We start from the raw sequence: 16,345 nt of genomic DNA on the forward strand, positions 1-16,345 counted from the left end.
ACTAGCAAATTTCTCCGAGAGTCGAAATACCAGGCGCAGTCAATATGAGCTGCCCAAGTACAGAGCGTCAGGAGTAACAAGGAAGAAACGTGCAGCGGCACAAAACAGTCACACAAATGTATGCAAGTCTTTACAAGAATCAGGGGCTGTGTTATCTAAGCTGTAATTTTGTATTGTCCATTTCTCATCCATTCGGTCCTTTTTCTAGGGTCAACCTGATATTCCCGTGGCTTTCAAGCGTCTGTGGCAAGCGACCCGGCCATTGGGTGGTTGGTGAGGAGATCTTACAATTGGCTGAAACTGGACGTAATATGCTGCCAATGGTGAGGTGCATCGCAGCGCTTTGTCAACAGCAGGCAGCCGGAATTGACCATTGGCTGCGATATGCAACCAATGGTAAGATCAGGTCGCCAACCACCCGACGGTCGGGTCGCTTGCCACAGGCGCTTGAATGACGCGGGTATATTAAGTTGACCACTGAAAAAGGCCCGTATAGACGGGAAATGGACAACGCAAAATGGAGCGCTTAGATAACAAGGCCCCTGTCCGCAGTATTTGCATGGTCTTGATTCACAATCGAACAGCCTCAAATGGCAGAGGTAAAGATTTAAATGAATTGTGCAGAGGACGATGAAAGTTTCACGAAATCCGCTAGATCTAATGAAACATATTGTACAGAGGGAAGTGGAATTTGTAATGTAAAGGAAGAAGAATGGCATTTAACGTCTTTATATCGTTCAGCAAGAGGTTAGAACATGTTATTGAGTTTTGGACAGGTGACCCGATTGCTTACTGGGAAAGGGAAGCAGCGGGTCACAAGTACGCATGCACATAATCTAAATGTTGCTTCCTTCTCAAAGGAAACCGCTAGTTTAAACTCGGCGATTAGCGTTGCCCCCCTAACATCAACATGGCGTCAGTAAAAATGAAGGCCATTCGCGTCACCACCAATTCTTTTTTGCCGCTTCACAGTACATCTCATCAGTGAGAAATATAAGGTGAACGGAGTTGCATTATATGTCGAGATGTCCCCAGAACATTCCACAGATGAAACGCGGCGAATCATGATTCTATCTGGCCGCCAAGGAGAACTGGCGTCAAAAAGCGAGCATTATTCAAAGAAATTGGATTTTGGCTCGAAAATGGGGTCACATTTGATTTTCCCGTAATCTATTGTTCCTGTCATGTAATACGATTTTTCGTTTGTACTGTACCAAAAAAAAATTGCGGTGGTATAGATCTGGCTAAACCTAGAGTGACGCTATAGCTACAGCTGGCCGAGTGGAACTGTGGAACTCGCTCAGTCGAATTGCAAAGTCAGTCTTTCGCCGCTGCGTTTCGCTGGGCGTTCCTTCTTCATCTTCGTCCCACTTGACAAGGCGCGCGCATGCGCAAAGCTGTTGCAGCTCGGTTTTGCCGGCGCGCCACGCCGCCGGCAGCTGCTCCGCACTACGTGACCAACCACATGACCGTGGCGGCGCCGCCACGGTGGCCACGGCTCAGCCAGGGTCACGTGGCGCCGCCACACTGAAGGCTCAAAATGCTACCGTAATGTAGCTATCGCTACAATAAAACTCAGAGTAAAATGAAAATTTTGCAATTGAACATTTCGCGTCTAAAATTGCGGCCGAAGGGCGCTCTGAGCGGCTGAATAAATCGAGGTCGGCCAAATGCAGCCAAACAGCTATATTAAGGCACCCGCATGTTCCTACCGGAAAGGCCGCTGTAAACAGTGTACATAGGCCGGCCTTAAATATGAATCGCACACTCTGAAAATTTATGATGCCGTGGTGAAGTGCCATTACCTGGTCGGAACGACCATAGGGCCCTCGCTGCCGCCGCCCGTGTGGCCGTTGATGCGCGGGGGCGCTGGCGGCTCCTCAGTCGTTGTGGTCGTAGTAGTAGTAGTCACCACAGGTCGAGGCGTCGTTGGCCCTGCGTTGTTACGCCATTTTAGCGACAGGAAAATAATATAGGCGACGTGAATTTCTATTGGCAATTTATTTCCTGCGGCATTAAATGGGACTCGACGTGTACTTCGAGGAATATGCACCCGCTTCCCATATTTCCCTCCGTCGGAGCTCGTGCCGACTACAACAAAATGAAGTGCACAGGAGTTCAGCTACACAGTGAAGCTGTACAGGTTAGCATAATCGAATGTCAGGCCAGCCGTTTCTTTGCGCACTTCACTGCTTTTGTAGTGAGAAGGACATTCCCTGATTAAGACGGCGTGTGAAGCCTCAAAAAAGACCTGCGATGCCTGGGCGAAGTGATGCTTCCACCCACCACCTCCCCTCTCTAGTACCACCCTCAGATGCCTACGCAGCAGCGGAGCGAAAAAATGAATGTGGGGCCAAATTCAAAGACGGCACTGGAAAGCGATCAAAAGAGAAATGTGCAACTACTGCCGCTAACTCAAATTTGTAGCATCACAGAGTAAGCGCCGAGCAGTTTGTTTTTGTTTTTCTTGCTCTCGCTCTCTTCTTTCTCAAAAATATTTTTTTATGGGGGAGAGGAAGGTGTTCGCGCACGACATTTTTTACTACATTTATGTACACACTGCGCAACGGACAAGCCATTTGAACAAGTCATTCGTTTTTATTTTGGTACGGTATCCATTATTTCCAGGATCTTATATACTACCGTAGGCGGGCGTATGTTCTATTCCCGAATACGGAATTCACTTTCATTAGTCCTTTCACATTTTTCAAGTTTATATATGGCTGTCATGACAGCGCTTTGCGTGCCTTTGACACTCAGTCTCACATATACGCTGGAGTCGTTCGTTAATGGCCCAATGGTAATTCTACGCGGTCGCATAGCTTTGACAGCCAGCACCAGAACGGTACAACAGTTCTGGAACCGATTCTATTCCACTCTGGTATCTTGTCCTCGTTTGCTTTAGTTGCTGACTCGAGCCCAGATATGGCAGGAACAGGGCATCACAACAACCAGTAATATAGGGCGGTAAAAAAAAGGAGTAGAATTTTTCTGATATACCAGCCAAGGTCCACGTAAACGCAGACCGCGTGAGCCAGCATCAACCGCAGCCGGGAACGCTTTGCTCTTTCTGGTCATTATAACGCCGAGATGATAAGAACATTAGGCTCCGATAGTTACTAATGCGTAAGCATTGTATGGCTATGTTAGACGTTTCGTGTCATCACGAGCTTGCCATCAGGATAACGTTCCAACGAACTGAGTTATAAGAAAACGAACGGTTGCATTAAGCCTGTTTCACATGGTGCGACGGGAACGAAAAATTACGGCCCGGTCGCACTGTCGTTGCGACGGTAATCGCAGCCGCCGTTTCACATGACAACGATGAATTCAGTCGGTGCCGTCGGCACCAGCGCCCTAGCGTCGGTGCGGCCTTTCAGTGGGCGAAAATTCTTCGGCTGCAATAAATGTCAAACATCGTGGCAGGCGTTGATTTCGTAATCATGGGTAATAATATTGAGCTGTGATGTATTATTAAGTTCAATAAAACGTTTTCGAGATTTTCCTGTCATGTCGCTGAGCTCCTATTGGCTGACTACTGTGGCCATCGCTGCGACCGCACCGACGCTGCGACAATGCGACCAACTTGTTGAAAGTCTGTCGCAGTGGCCCTGCGACGAGAAAGACGCGCATTTCTGTCGCACAGCGGCAGAAATCGCACTGCGCTGCGGCAACAATCGCATCATGTGAAACGGCCTTTAGATGGAGCATAAAAAATCCTCTCTGGGGAAATCATGAGGTGCGTGTGGGGTAATTATTGAATTAATTAGGGCCGAAAATGTCCAAAAAGTGGGCGGGGCAGGAGCAAAAGTGGCTACAAATTTGAGAACACCGGAATTGGGCGGAGCTAAAGCGTGGCGCCAAATTTGAAATCGACGCATGGCGCCAAGTTTATAGTCTCCGGCACTACCATAACGAAATCCTCGGAAACGGCAGAAGAGGCGACAATCGCCCTTGCTATCATTAACACAGAAGCTACTACCATACTCAGCGACTCTAAATTTGCCATACGCAATTATGCGAGGGGCAGAATTTCTCAGGCAGCAATGAGCATATTGGGTCAAACCAAAGACTTAGACAGAATTATTGAATTGATATGGGTCCCGGCTCACTCGGGGAACCCTGGTAACGAAGCGGCACACATAACAGCTCGAGGATTCGTCAGCCGAGCAGGGGACGCTGTCGTTGCTGAAAGTTTTTCGAAGGACGGCGGTGGTGGTGGTAGTGGTTTTATTAAAAAAATAACAGTAAAAAGGAAGGACAAGATTTTTGCTAGCCCCGGCATCTGCCATCGATACTGAAGCACCTGAGCTGAGGCACCGGAAATAAAGGACAGCAGGCAGAATGGAGAAATGAAATGGAAGAGGTGAGGGGACAGGGTATAAAGGATGGGGGGAGAAGTAATATGTACAATTTTTTGGACGGCCTATCATCTTTTCACGATATTACTAATCATTTTAAACTTGAAAGGAGGATATTCCCTTCTCCAGACAAAGCCTTTAATAAGGAGCAGGAGACCACTTGGAGGCGACTCCAGACGCGATCCTTCATGACGCCTTACCTGTTGTCAAAATTCTACCCCGGTAAATACGACCCAGCATGTACATTATGTGGTGATTTAGCCACTTATGATCACCTATTGTGTATTTGTAAAGAGGAGCCGCCCCCGAAATCTCTACTCCAGGTTCCTACTCTCGAGCAGTGGGAGGCCGTGTTGGTCAGCTCAGACTTGGGAGTTCAAACCCGGGTCATTGAATGGGCTACCCAGGTCGCTGTCAGCCGTGGACTGATAGCCACCTAGCACGGATCGTCTGCATTCTGCCTTTTCTGACGAATTACATGTTTTCCAATCCAATTGAGAACTCAAAATGGGCAATGATGGAACTCGATTAATTTAGGGCGAGGAGGATCAATGCTTGCGGTAACATTCATTCAATGCGGGTGCTGCAGCGATCTCATAATAGTTATTTTCAGTACCAGTGCATCACCAAAAGAGAAACCGCATCGAGATAGGGTGACGCGAGTATTGTTTCATCCTGTCGTTTGTCCGTGCACGCTGCGTTAATACAGACGCATAGACTTGCCCAGCTTTCCTTTCTTTAGCCATGTTTACTGTTCAGAGAACCGCAAAGCGTCTCGCTTCCCCTTGACAGTATACCAACGCTTCTAGGCCGCCGCCCCAAACGAAGATTCCATACTTTTCGAGGTAGCCGCTGCTCACGCGACGGTCACATCACACATTACCTTTGTTACCAGAATCCTCGGTTCTCTCACGTGGGCAACGCAAGCCTCTGGCCTGAAGAATGGTGGCCGCAAGGGCCGCGCCGGAAGGAAGCGAGCAAAAGGAAGGAAGCGTCGGATTGTATTCGCACCTTCCTGTGCCGGGCGTCTCTTTCCTAGGCTACGCCCCAGAGACGACTTTGAAGGCGCCCAGGTGACGGGCTTATCAGAGCGCGCCAACTCCCACTCAGGCGTCCTCGCCAGACCGTGGAGCGGCTTCGCGCCTGTCTTCGTAGTGCAGCTAAGCGCGCACTCGCACAGAACACAATTACAAATGAACAAACAGACGTGTCCGAGAAAAACCGTGTGATGTATTCGTTCAAAGTTTCTGAAAACTTCAAGAACAGTTCAGCTGTGTTCTGAGGCAAAAGTAAAAGTAACCTTTTTACCCTTAACTTATATAAAACTAAAACAGCGTTGTCTTAGCGCAAAGGAAGCATTAAAGCTAATCTTTCAGTCGTCATTAAGTTCAAACAGCACATGCGTTTCATAGCGTATAGTTAGAGCGCGCAGACAAAGAGCTTGCAGTTGGGGAAAAATTTGTCGGTGTAGTTATGACGATGCGGTGAAATCTTCTGCTACGTGCTTACAAAGAGACCCCTTTTGTACGTCCCGGCATTTATACTTCTTGAACACACCGGCCCACGTTAAATGAGTTCCTACTCCGTTCACAAGAGAATGGCTGCGGGTGAAACTAAACTGCACAGTCGTAGCCGACTAATACCCCTGCCGCACTAGCAAATTTAATGTCATTCCAAACAAATGTCATTCGGTGTCTTTCGGTGCTACACGGTAAAAAATAATGTCATTCGAAAATGATGGCTGTGATGATCAGTGAAAAAAAAATAGTACGATTCAAACGCATCAACGCGCATAAAATATGCTACAAATTGTTGTGTAGTGTTTTTAAAGCGGGTGAGAACATTTCTGTGCAATATTATAAGCTTAAAATATTATTTCTGGTCATTCTGTGGCACTTCAGCCATCAAAAGCCAAGCCAAGTACAAAGCCAACCACAAATCCAAAAGATGTAAACAAACAAAATGGCTGACACGGTGGCGCGCGGCGACGCGTGGAAATGACTTCTGAAAGGTGGAGCGCTCAGTGACATCTTTAAGTACTTCCGAGCTAAACGAACATGTAACTCCAACCAGCAAGAAACACGCAACCCAAAATGATCGGCGGTCGAGGGAAAGGCCCTGCTTCACGGTCGGCTGCTGCCGTTGGCTGCTGCTGGGACCGAGAGTAATAGCTATTCACGACAGCTACAAGTGTGAACAAGTTCGCACCAAAATTATCATTTTTTAGCAGAACTAAATAAATACAATTTCTAACTTTGACAGTGCGCACAAGATTTTTTTCGCGTCGCTTGTTTCTGTTGCGCGTATGGTGTCCAGAGTACACATTCGGTTCGACATCGAATGCGAATGAGTTTCGTGAACTCATTCGACAGCGAATGTCATTCGAACCTAATGACATTAAATGTTCCCGTGTAGCAGCACATTAATCGCATTAGGTGTGAATGCCATTCGAAACGAATGACATTAAATTTGCTAGTGTGACAGGGCTATAAGACTCGATCCAATGAGCGCATGTCCTTTGAAAATTATGCACCGTGGTGAAGCAGGCACAGTAGGGTCAAAGCTCAAGCACGTTTCGTTTTTGCGAGTTTAGGCACGCTCTTAACTGCCTCACCCAGCACCATAGACTATTCATAAAGCAGCGCTTTCAGGGTACATGATTGCTATGGTTGAGAAATGTCTTGTTGCTAACTGCACTATTCAAAGACGAAATCAATACACGCTTCCATGTGAGACAGCGGAACATCAGGGCGCTTGATGGCAATAATGAACGACACAAGCAACACATCACAGCACGAACGAATACGACCAGCGAGGAAATGTAGAGGAATGAAGACAAGTGTAGTCAAGGCAACGCGTAGTATTTCGCGCTCCGTTCTCCTTTTAGTCGTTGAAACGCGTTAATATTGTAAACAGTATGAGAAGGAACTCGGGAGTGCGTGACCCAGTTTAGCCTCCTTGTGACAAATACCATCGACCGCACCGTTGGCGATAGGCGGTGGCGCTCACACCAAACAAATCGGAAACGGTAGTGATGCTGGCACTAGCATCGCAACCGTGTTTCTAGAATACGCTGAACATTTCGTCAGAGCTGACAGTGATAACGGCTAGTATCGCAATAACCGCAAGCGCGCCCTGGAGTAGTGAGAGATATTGCTGGTTTCTTTTCTCTGCATTGCGACGATTTGTGTGCTGCTTCTTTTCGCTCTTCATCGTCGGTAGCGATACCGTGGTATAAAAGAGGGACTAAATATCTCTAATGCCTCGGAATGCTGCCCGACATCTGCCGCAAAGTACAGACTGAGCTGCCATTGGTGGGGTGTCGGCGATAGGCAACACCCCAGAACTGTTCGTTTCTTTTTGGTGTTTTTTTTTTGCGAAACGACCGCCGCGTATCACCGCAACTGGAGTTCGAGGATATCTGTTTTTCGCGCAAACAGTGTTCCCGCTCATATCGCTCATGATAGTACGAAGTTTCCTGAACTGCCCGTCACTGCCGACACATTAGACCTCTCTGCTAACTGCATACTCAAGGTTTTCTCGCATTTATTTCACTTCTAGCGCTTGGTCTCCTAGGCGACACTTACAATAAGATAAGTTGTTTTCAGATAAAGCAGAATTAATATTCAAAGGGGAAAAATAAAAACGTATTTTTGGAGGATTTGGCACAAGCTCATTCCTAGGGATATTTCTTTTTGGCAAAGTTTCCTTTCGTTATCAACTTATTCTTCTCGACATTACAATGTGGCCACATGGTATTATTTACTCTTTATCAAGCGAATTCCGACCTGAATAACTGCTGCACTGGCGTTTTCATGAAAAGGCGACGTTGCTGGAGTTGAATTTAGTAAGACGGAGCCGCTGACCCAGTCCACCGGAGCGAAACTTGACAGATGAGTCAGAATAACACTCACGGAGGCAGGCGGGGACATCTCCCTGCCAGAAGCCCGAGGGACCGCAGGCCACGTGCGTGTTGCCACTCAGCTGGTAGCCCGGCTCGCAGTCATACTCTGCCACCGTGCCGAAGATGGTGGAGGCCGCCGAGAGGCGCACCAGACCGTGCGCAACCGCTGGTGGAGGCCGGCACATCACCGCTGCATCGAGGGAAGATTGCGATCCAGCTGATTATGATCCAGCTCGCGCTCGCTATTTTCTGGCATTGTTGTGGAAGCTACGAGCGTCAGGCGACGGCTTTCCTCAAGTGTCCGGCGCTTATGCCATCACCAGCCAACCATTGATGTCTGCAAGCCGTCGCCCGCTTCTAAAGCGACCGGCTTCTACAGCACAGCTGTTGGTGCCCTGTTTGCCAGTGGAGGGTCAGTGGTGGCGTAACCGATCATGTGACCTTCCCCTGCGCGAGCTCCGCGGAGGAAAGAGAGGTACGCTCAGCCTTGATCACGTGACCACGCGTTCCGTTTCTGTGTCTCGCGCATCGTGCAACCTTCGCTGTGTTTAGGGGCGCGCTGTCGTTAGACGCGGCCAAAAGATTAAAAAAACCTTTTGCATGCACTGTGCGCGCCTCTGCATGAGTTGCTAGCAGTTCTATGGAAAGGTGCGGCAGAAGACATCCGGCGGGGGGTTGAGACCTTTGCAGTGCTGCGAAGGAGAGGATTAAGGAATGGCTTGACGAGGAACGATTAGTTTACGATACTCGGCAATGCGCATATAAAACAGCAGCTGTTTGAAACGCACAAGATGATTACATTACTCGGTAAGAGCAATAGTAAACGCGGTTTTCGTGCAAAAAAGCCCAGCGCCGGAGCCGTCAAGATACTGTTGTGAAAGACACTGAAACAAAAGCACAGTACGGACAAGATCCAGCTGTGAAAGCCGTTTCAACACTTTAATATGGGCATTAAATGCATAAATATAACTACAGCATTTCCACATTCAAACTTTGAATTACATACCGCAGGTGCCTTCTGATAAATCATTACCGAGTATCGTAGGCTTATCTTGAGGTTGTTGTTCTTTTTGTCGCACGGTTAAAGAAAAGACTGCTGGGAAATTTAAATTTGCCTGCGACTATAGACAACAGCATTCTAACGACGAAGACGCTATTTTCACTGCAAGCGAAGGTTTAACAGATAAACGCGATCGATAAATGAAATAAGCAGATCGTCACCACAGGCAGGTAATCTCAAGCGAACTCCAGCGACGTCAAGGCAACTTTTAGCGAGCGGATCTTCGAGGCAAGGGTTCGCCTCCATTCAATTGCAAACAGCGTTCATGGAGATCTTTTCGCTCTTGACATCGTAAGTTTGAGTCGAGTGGCTGGAAAACGAATGCTCTATTCTCAAATTAAAATTTTCAGCAATAAGCGCCTTTTTTCCTTGCTGAATGAGCACCGTCAGAGCTTGAAAGAGCCATGGAATTAATTTTTACTAAGCATTTGCATAGACGTGTCCTCGGTCTCAGTTTAAGACTCATTTTACAATTGCTTTTGTCAGCAGGTAAGTCTATACAGCCTCTTGACTTTAGCGTGACTATGCTGGGGTCTTCACCGACGCGCCAGCTGGAACAAGGCTTATCAATGAGACACGAATCTGTCTTCAGCCTTGCTACAGCTGTACTCTGTCCCACGAACGTAACTAAAATTCTTCGATGACGACGCATATTCTCCTCGCGACGGAAGGAAAAAGAGGCGATATTTTCTTGATTTTATTTTGCACTCCTCCGACTGTAAATGTCTTTAGGGAACTCATCGATAAATTATAGCAAATCTAGCAACAATTGTCGGCTTTCACCGTTTTTCGAGTCGTCAGTAAGAGGAAAAGCTGTTAACGCATTCCGTTCGGCTTGTTAGTGAGCACGTTGTAAATGCACTTGTGTAGCGCTTGTAAATAGTAAGGCATTAGAGGGAAGCCGCCCGTCTTTCTTGCCTGTCTTGTCTGTCATTCCAGTTATGCCGTTCATGTTTGCCTTTCTTGTCATTTCTTGTCGTTTAAAAGCGCCAGCAAAATGCACTCGCCTACAAACTCGCAAGTTTCTATGCTCGCTCTGCAGGAGCACGGTTAAGCGACAACGACCTGTCATAAGCACTATACCAGCGCAGGTACTCACGCTCGCATCTGGGCGGTGGTCCGTTCCACCGCTGGTCAACGTCGCAGACAAGCAGGCTGCGTCCGATGAGCACGAAACCCTCTCGGCAGCGGTACTCGACGATGCTCATGTAGTGTCGCGTGCCGTTCACGAGATCGAGAGACCCGTTCGGGATGGGCGCCGGAGGCCCGCACTCCAAGTCTGCGTGTGATAGCGTCAAGTGTCACTACGTCATTCACTCGCTTGCTCAAAAAAAATCGTCAGTTAGCCAGCTGATCACGAGTCATCAAGTGCAGAGAAATAAAGTACAACTTAAACTCAACTTTTTACTCTTTAAAATATTTTCCGCGCAAAATTTTGCGCTGACTCGCCTTTACCAACTGCTTTCAGCTGTCGGTTCAGGTTTAGAACCGAAGCATCTCTTAAATGATGAGGCCAACTAATAACTGCGTGCCCTTTCATAAGGTCATGCACTGAGCTCGAAGAACGGAGGAGATGGAAGCCTTGAGTGCATGTACACTATTGGACCATGTGAAATTGTGAAGCGCGTGGTGCGGATTCCTCATCAAACCTCTTCTGTGTGCAATGAACGGCGACCAAACAAAGGGCAAGTGCAGCACGACTTGTAGACGTTTTGATTGGTCACTAATACTGCCTTACCTTGCTGTCTTTCTAGATGCCTGATGCTCTGCGCCTTAAGCACGCGTGACGATGAATACACAGCCACAGGGTAGGGTGCACATTAAAACTCACATCTGCACTTCGGCGGGAACTCGCTGTAGAAACCGTTGGCCAAGCACGTCCTTATGTTCGGTCCCACGAGCAGGTGCCCGGGCGCGCACCTGTACTCGATCACGGAACCGACGTCGAAGTTCCGTGCAAGCACCGTAGAGTTGGCGGGCCGCTCCGGCTTCCCACACGTCGTCGGTCCTGAAACAAATGGTTCCTTTCACTGCACTCAACGCAAAGAGGTAGCCACACTGCAGAGATGCGCTGCACTTAACCAAAAAAAGAGGCGCAATAACAAGCGAAGCTGCGGCACGAGCGCGGACACGTATGTGGTCGGGAATTTAAGGAGCGTATACCAAGCTTATTACTTACCTTGGGCATGCTCCTGACGTCAAGTGGGCACTCTCAAAGGCTTTGCATTTTCAGTGTAGTTATTTTCCAAGTGTTATTGTTTTTTTTTTCTCACCTAGATAGTGCTCTAGGCTTGTAAAAGAAAACAATGCTACAGGACAATTACTACCTGCGGTTGCAAGTCCCGACGGACAAAGGATTTACTGAAGAAACGATCACAGGTCGACCAGACTACACAAGGACTGGTCTGTTATTACAGGGGTGGGTCAAAGGGGAGGTGGCTGTTTCAGCGAGTTTTATTTTTTAAGTGTAATAACAATGTAGGAGCTCCTGGAGAGCGTGCTAGCATTGCGGGTGTGCGCAGTGCTCCTCTGCAAACTCAGCGTCTTTGTATCCAGCCATGTGCTTGAAGCGATAAGCGGAGAATTCATTACAGCACATGAGGGAAAAGAGAAGTAAAAAACAAAAACAGCTGATAATGACAATAGCGCAGTTTTTTACGTAACCGCATAACTGCAGCCACGACATTCCACGTAGTTTACGCACGGCTTATTGGGCTCAACATAATACTGAGAAATCTTGTTGACAATCTCACTTCATACGCTCTTACACTGAATAGAGCCTACGACTCGTGCCGTGGTAAGCAAATGCATGCGGTGTGATGCACAGCGCCCGCTCACACATAGGATCATCGCACACACAGTTTCGAGTAGTGCGTAAGTGTATCATTTACAAGCAACGCCGTGCTCCTAATACTTTATACTTTGATCCCCAGCCATGTACTTGAGTGTTGCATGTAATACTGAGCACAGATGCACATTGATCCCACAAAAAGGCATGCGGCACTCACTGTGCTGGCAGATGAAGTTGAGCGGGATGTCGCAGTTGGTGTCAGACCAGAGCCAGCCACGGTTGCCGTCGAATCGCGAGCAGTTGTTCTCCAACATGGAGCTGGCTGGAGCGTTCCAGAAAGAGATGGTTACCTCGCGCCCGTTCAGCCAGCGCCAGCTGCCAGGATCACGTGCATCTCTGCGTACAGGACGCAAAAAAAAACAAATAATCAACATATAATTTTCAACGTATCCGCACATCGTAAATCCCTCTAAATAGAGCACGAGGATTGAAAGAAAAGAGGAGGAATGAAAAAAGAAAGCGCGGGAGACTGGTAAAGTAAATTTCTATTTTACCTTCGGTCCCAAGAATACGCTTGGAAAGAAAAGAGCCGTCTCACTGGCCGCTGCGAGCATTGACCGGGCACCACATACCACCAGTGGACAGAATCCGGCCCGAAGCAGCCCATTCTAAGCAGTGTGCTACCGCATATGCTCGCTGATCTTCCCACACAAATCATTTATCAAGTAACAAGGATTCCTACCTCGGTAAGCCGGAACGAGATCATCTTGTCTATTTTTAAGGACTGCGCCTTTATGTCTCAGCACTTCTTTGATTTTAGCTTCCGGCGTACTTTGCCAATTGAGCTATTTTGATTGCTAATTGGCCTAAATTGCTTTGCCACTTGAGCCTTAGAAAAGTGTGCAGGTATTATAGTGACCCAAATTTTTCTTGCAGTGGTAGATATATGCAAGTAACAGTAGTGTTGTAACTCATGCACGCGGAGTTTGATGCATTATGTTCTACTGTTCATGTAAGAACCTTAACAATAACGCTCATTTGGCAGCTATAGTACTCCCTTTGCCACCTTCTCGAGCTCTGAAAGACATGTTCCGTGCAACCCTTGTTAAGAGACTGCGCCATCTCTCTTCTCTCATTTTTAATCCTAAGAGTAAGTGAAACTCGGCAATGTACAAAGGCTTGCGCATACGAAGGTACAGTTCTGGCTCAGGCTGTTCCCTTGCTGTCCCTAAGCGTCCAGAGCTTCCTGAAGCGTCTATTTCCAGAACAAGGCAGAGATAAACTGAAGGCGGAACTTTCAAACAACATGCTTTGTGTGAGTGTGTAAATGAACACCTCCACCATTGCCTTTTGTCATTATGCGCAACATTGCTTCAGCATGGAAAAACTACTTGCCGAACTTGACGTCCTGTAATCTGTCATACTGCAGCCTGTGTCGCTTGCGCGCATTTGTTTCAAGGTAAGGGCGTATTTCGGTACTTTTTTTCATTGAAAAATATTTTTTCATTTTTAGAATTCGTTAGATGGGGGGTAGACCTATATTCCAGTCCGACTTATAGCCTGGTTTTTACGGTGGTTTTAAATCGAAGAAAATATCGAAGGAACACAATCTTCACCCGCGCTCGTCATACCGCATTTACTCGCGTATAACCCGCACCAAAATTAAAAAAAAGAATGTGTTTAAGAAGTGGGGGTGCGGGTTCTCTGCGATTTTTCTTTTTCTTTTTTTTATCGGGGGGGGGGGGGGGGGGGTCAGCTTCACGCCAATGCGTGGCGGCCTCCCCCGTGCAGTCCGCCATCCCCATCGTCATCGACGCTTTTCAAGCCAAGCCAATGAGGGGCCAACGAAAGGCATAGCCAAATCCACATTCACAGTCTGCTTATTCTTTCCTACGCCATTGGCCACGTTTTATTCAGCCAGCGTTGTTGAGCCTAGTGCCAGGAGCTGTTTTGTGTCCTACACCCCAGTTTGCACTGTTTGCCTGCTTTTTTTTTTTGGCATCGCGAGTGCGACTCGGCGGCAGTGTTTCACGCACTCACACCTACGGGACGCGTGCGTAGGCCCGATATTCCTTTGCTGTGCCAGCGGATCGTGGATGTGTGAAAAGCGATACCGTCCGACATGGTGCGTGAAAGCTTTAAAAAATGTGCCATCAGTAACAGCTCGGATGGTTCCGAGGACGACTACGTCTTTGAGAGTGGCGATGAAGCCTCGGATAGCAGCAGTGAGAGCGGCGACGATTTAGAATCGGATAACCAGTGAAGTGGTGGTGGTCGTTTGAATAAATGTTCTGAAAACGAAATTATCACTGAGTGTTCAGTTTTATCGGTCTAGCGCTGATCTTTTTTTTTTCAGGTTAATATGTGGGTTATACGCAAGGGTTTTTTTTTTTTCGTGGAGTTCAAAGTTATAAGTGCGGGTTATACGCGAGTAAACACGGTATGCTGCGCCATCTGCAGGTATAGAAAAAACTGCAATTTTTTTATAGTCAAATTAGCCCGCGAGTGCCAATGACGGGCGTCCAGGCTCATCCATGAGTGGTGCACGCACTCACCTGTTGGCTCCCATCCAGTACTGCCCCGAGTCGGCGTCATGCCTGTGGCGCCGGTAGAGCTCCCAGCTGAGGAAGCCCTGCAGAGCGGGGCTGGTCTCGTCCACCAGCGAGCCGCCGCGCTCTTCGCAGAAGCGCCGCGCCACCTCGAACGGGGCAGGCTGGTTGTTGTAGAAGACGTAGCACTTGCCGTGGTACGTGGCCGCCGAGCCCAGAGGCTGGTCGCGGAACGAGGGGCACCGCTCCACGGGCAGCGCCTGGTCCGTGTACACGAACACCTCGCACAACGACAGGGGACCAGGGCCTGTGTTGAGGTGAGTAAATGAATGCCAGCTAGTTGTGAATGGTACTGCGCGCATACCGCGCGTGGCTTCGCGTTGAGTTGTCCTGGTGCACACAAGCACAGATGTACACGAACGCATGATTATGTGCGCACTGCGATGTGAAGCACAACACTGCGGGATGAGAGCTAATGTATAGTGCGCTGACGAGTGCCAAAATATCCGTCGCGCTGGCTTCGGATGCGTGGCGTCTAGCCGACTGAGTTGACAAATGCTATCGACGGACGCAAATAAAAAGACATGTATAATGATAATGACGATGATTGTGGATTTTATGGCGCAAAGACACCTGTGGGCAAAGAGCGCCATTGCACAAGGTGTTTTCGTTTGCTCAAGGTGGGGTCAAAGACCCATTTCCCAAGCATTTCATCCTGATTAAGCAGAGCATCAAACAGGGGCAGCTTGTGCGCATTGTATCACCGGTGAGGGTACCCTGCGGTACTGGGGATCGAACCCGGCACCTCCCGCATGTGAGGCAGAGGCTCAACCCCTAGGCCACCGCTGCGGCCATGACATATATAAAGGAAGACAGGCAAGTCTTGAGTACTCTTGAGGGAGGACGGGAGGAGAAATTTGTATCGCTTACTTCGAAGGTTGACATGACTTTAAGGTTGACATGACTCTAAGGCATGGTTCCGCAACAGGAGGCCCTTCACAATTTCCATATAGGTCAAGATTGACAAGAATGTTTTTGACAGTTAATAGTAACTGCAGCGTTCTACGAAACCAGCGCATGCAGCAAAGGACAAAGTCACCACCGCCAGTAAAGATGTACTGTTTCGACGGCTTGCGCCTCACCTTGTTGTGCTAAATAACGCATTACGCTATGGGCAAGTGCGCGAGGGCGTCATCAAAGACGTGGCTACAACGGCATGACTGAGATCTCATTCGTCAACTCGGCAGAAGACTAGCACAGGGCTTGTGAATTAACAGGAGACTGAGGGCACTGAATCCAAATGTTGTACAAAGTAATAATTGATTTCGTTGCTCTTCGAGGTCAAGTTGACAAACTGAAATCATTTTTGCAAGTCGATTCAAACTCGTGACATCTTTACCGAGAAGGGCGGGTTGCCACCGTTTTGAAGTCAATGGCAGTGCAGCGTAGCCTCTGAGATCTGCGTCTGACGGTTAGACGCACGCATTTCACTTACGTAATTCGCCGATTATGACGACGCCTGTATTTAGTTTTGATTATTTCCTGCTTATAAAAACTACGTTTTCGGAATGAGGGGTTTCGTTGGTGGTTATAACGTTGCAGCTATATTGATACAGGTTGACTTTCATTTCTCCAGTGTCCCTATAAAGCAATGGCAGAAAACGTCGTTCTGTTTGTTCG

The 16,345-nt window shown here is 48.1% G+C and overlaps 1 protein-coding gene across 2 annotated transcripts in view; it reads right to left on the reverse strand.

The window, feature by feature from the left end:
• The window catches only part of LOC144106526 (uncharacterized), a 76,419-nt gene that overhangs the window by 17,560 nt on the left and 42,514 nt on the right, over positions 1-16,345 (reverse strand). For both annotated transcript variants that reach the window (XM_077639373.1, XM_077639371.1), the window contains exons 5-10: positions 14,672-14,972; positions 12,334-12,512; positions 11,157-11,333; positions 10,425-10,604; positions 8,276-8,455; positions 1,806-1,935 (exon numbers count right to left, since the gene is read on the reverse strand). In XM_077639373.1, the coding sequence (XP_077495499.1) occupies positions 1,806-1,935; positions 8,276-8,455; positions 10,425-10,604; positions 11,157-11,333; positions 12,334-12,512; positions 14,672-14,972 (1,147 nt within the window). The remainder of the gene's footprint in view (positions 1-1,805; positions 1,936-8,275; positions 8,456-10,424; positions 10,605-11,156; positions 11,334-12,333; positions 12,513-14,671; positions 14,973-16,345) is intronic.

The sequence above is a fragment of the Amblyomma americanum genome, chromosome 10 (assembly GCF_052857255.1).
Source record: "Amblyomma americanum isolate KBUSLIRL-KWMA chromosome 10, ASM5285725v1, whole genome shotgun sequence".
Taxonomy (NCBI): domain Eukaryota; kingdom Metazoa; phylum Arthropoda; class Arachnida; order Ixodida; family Ixodidae; genus Amblyomma; species Amblyomma americanum.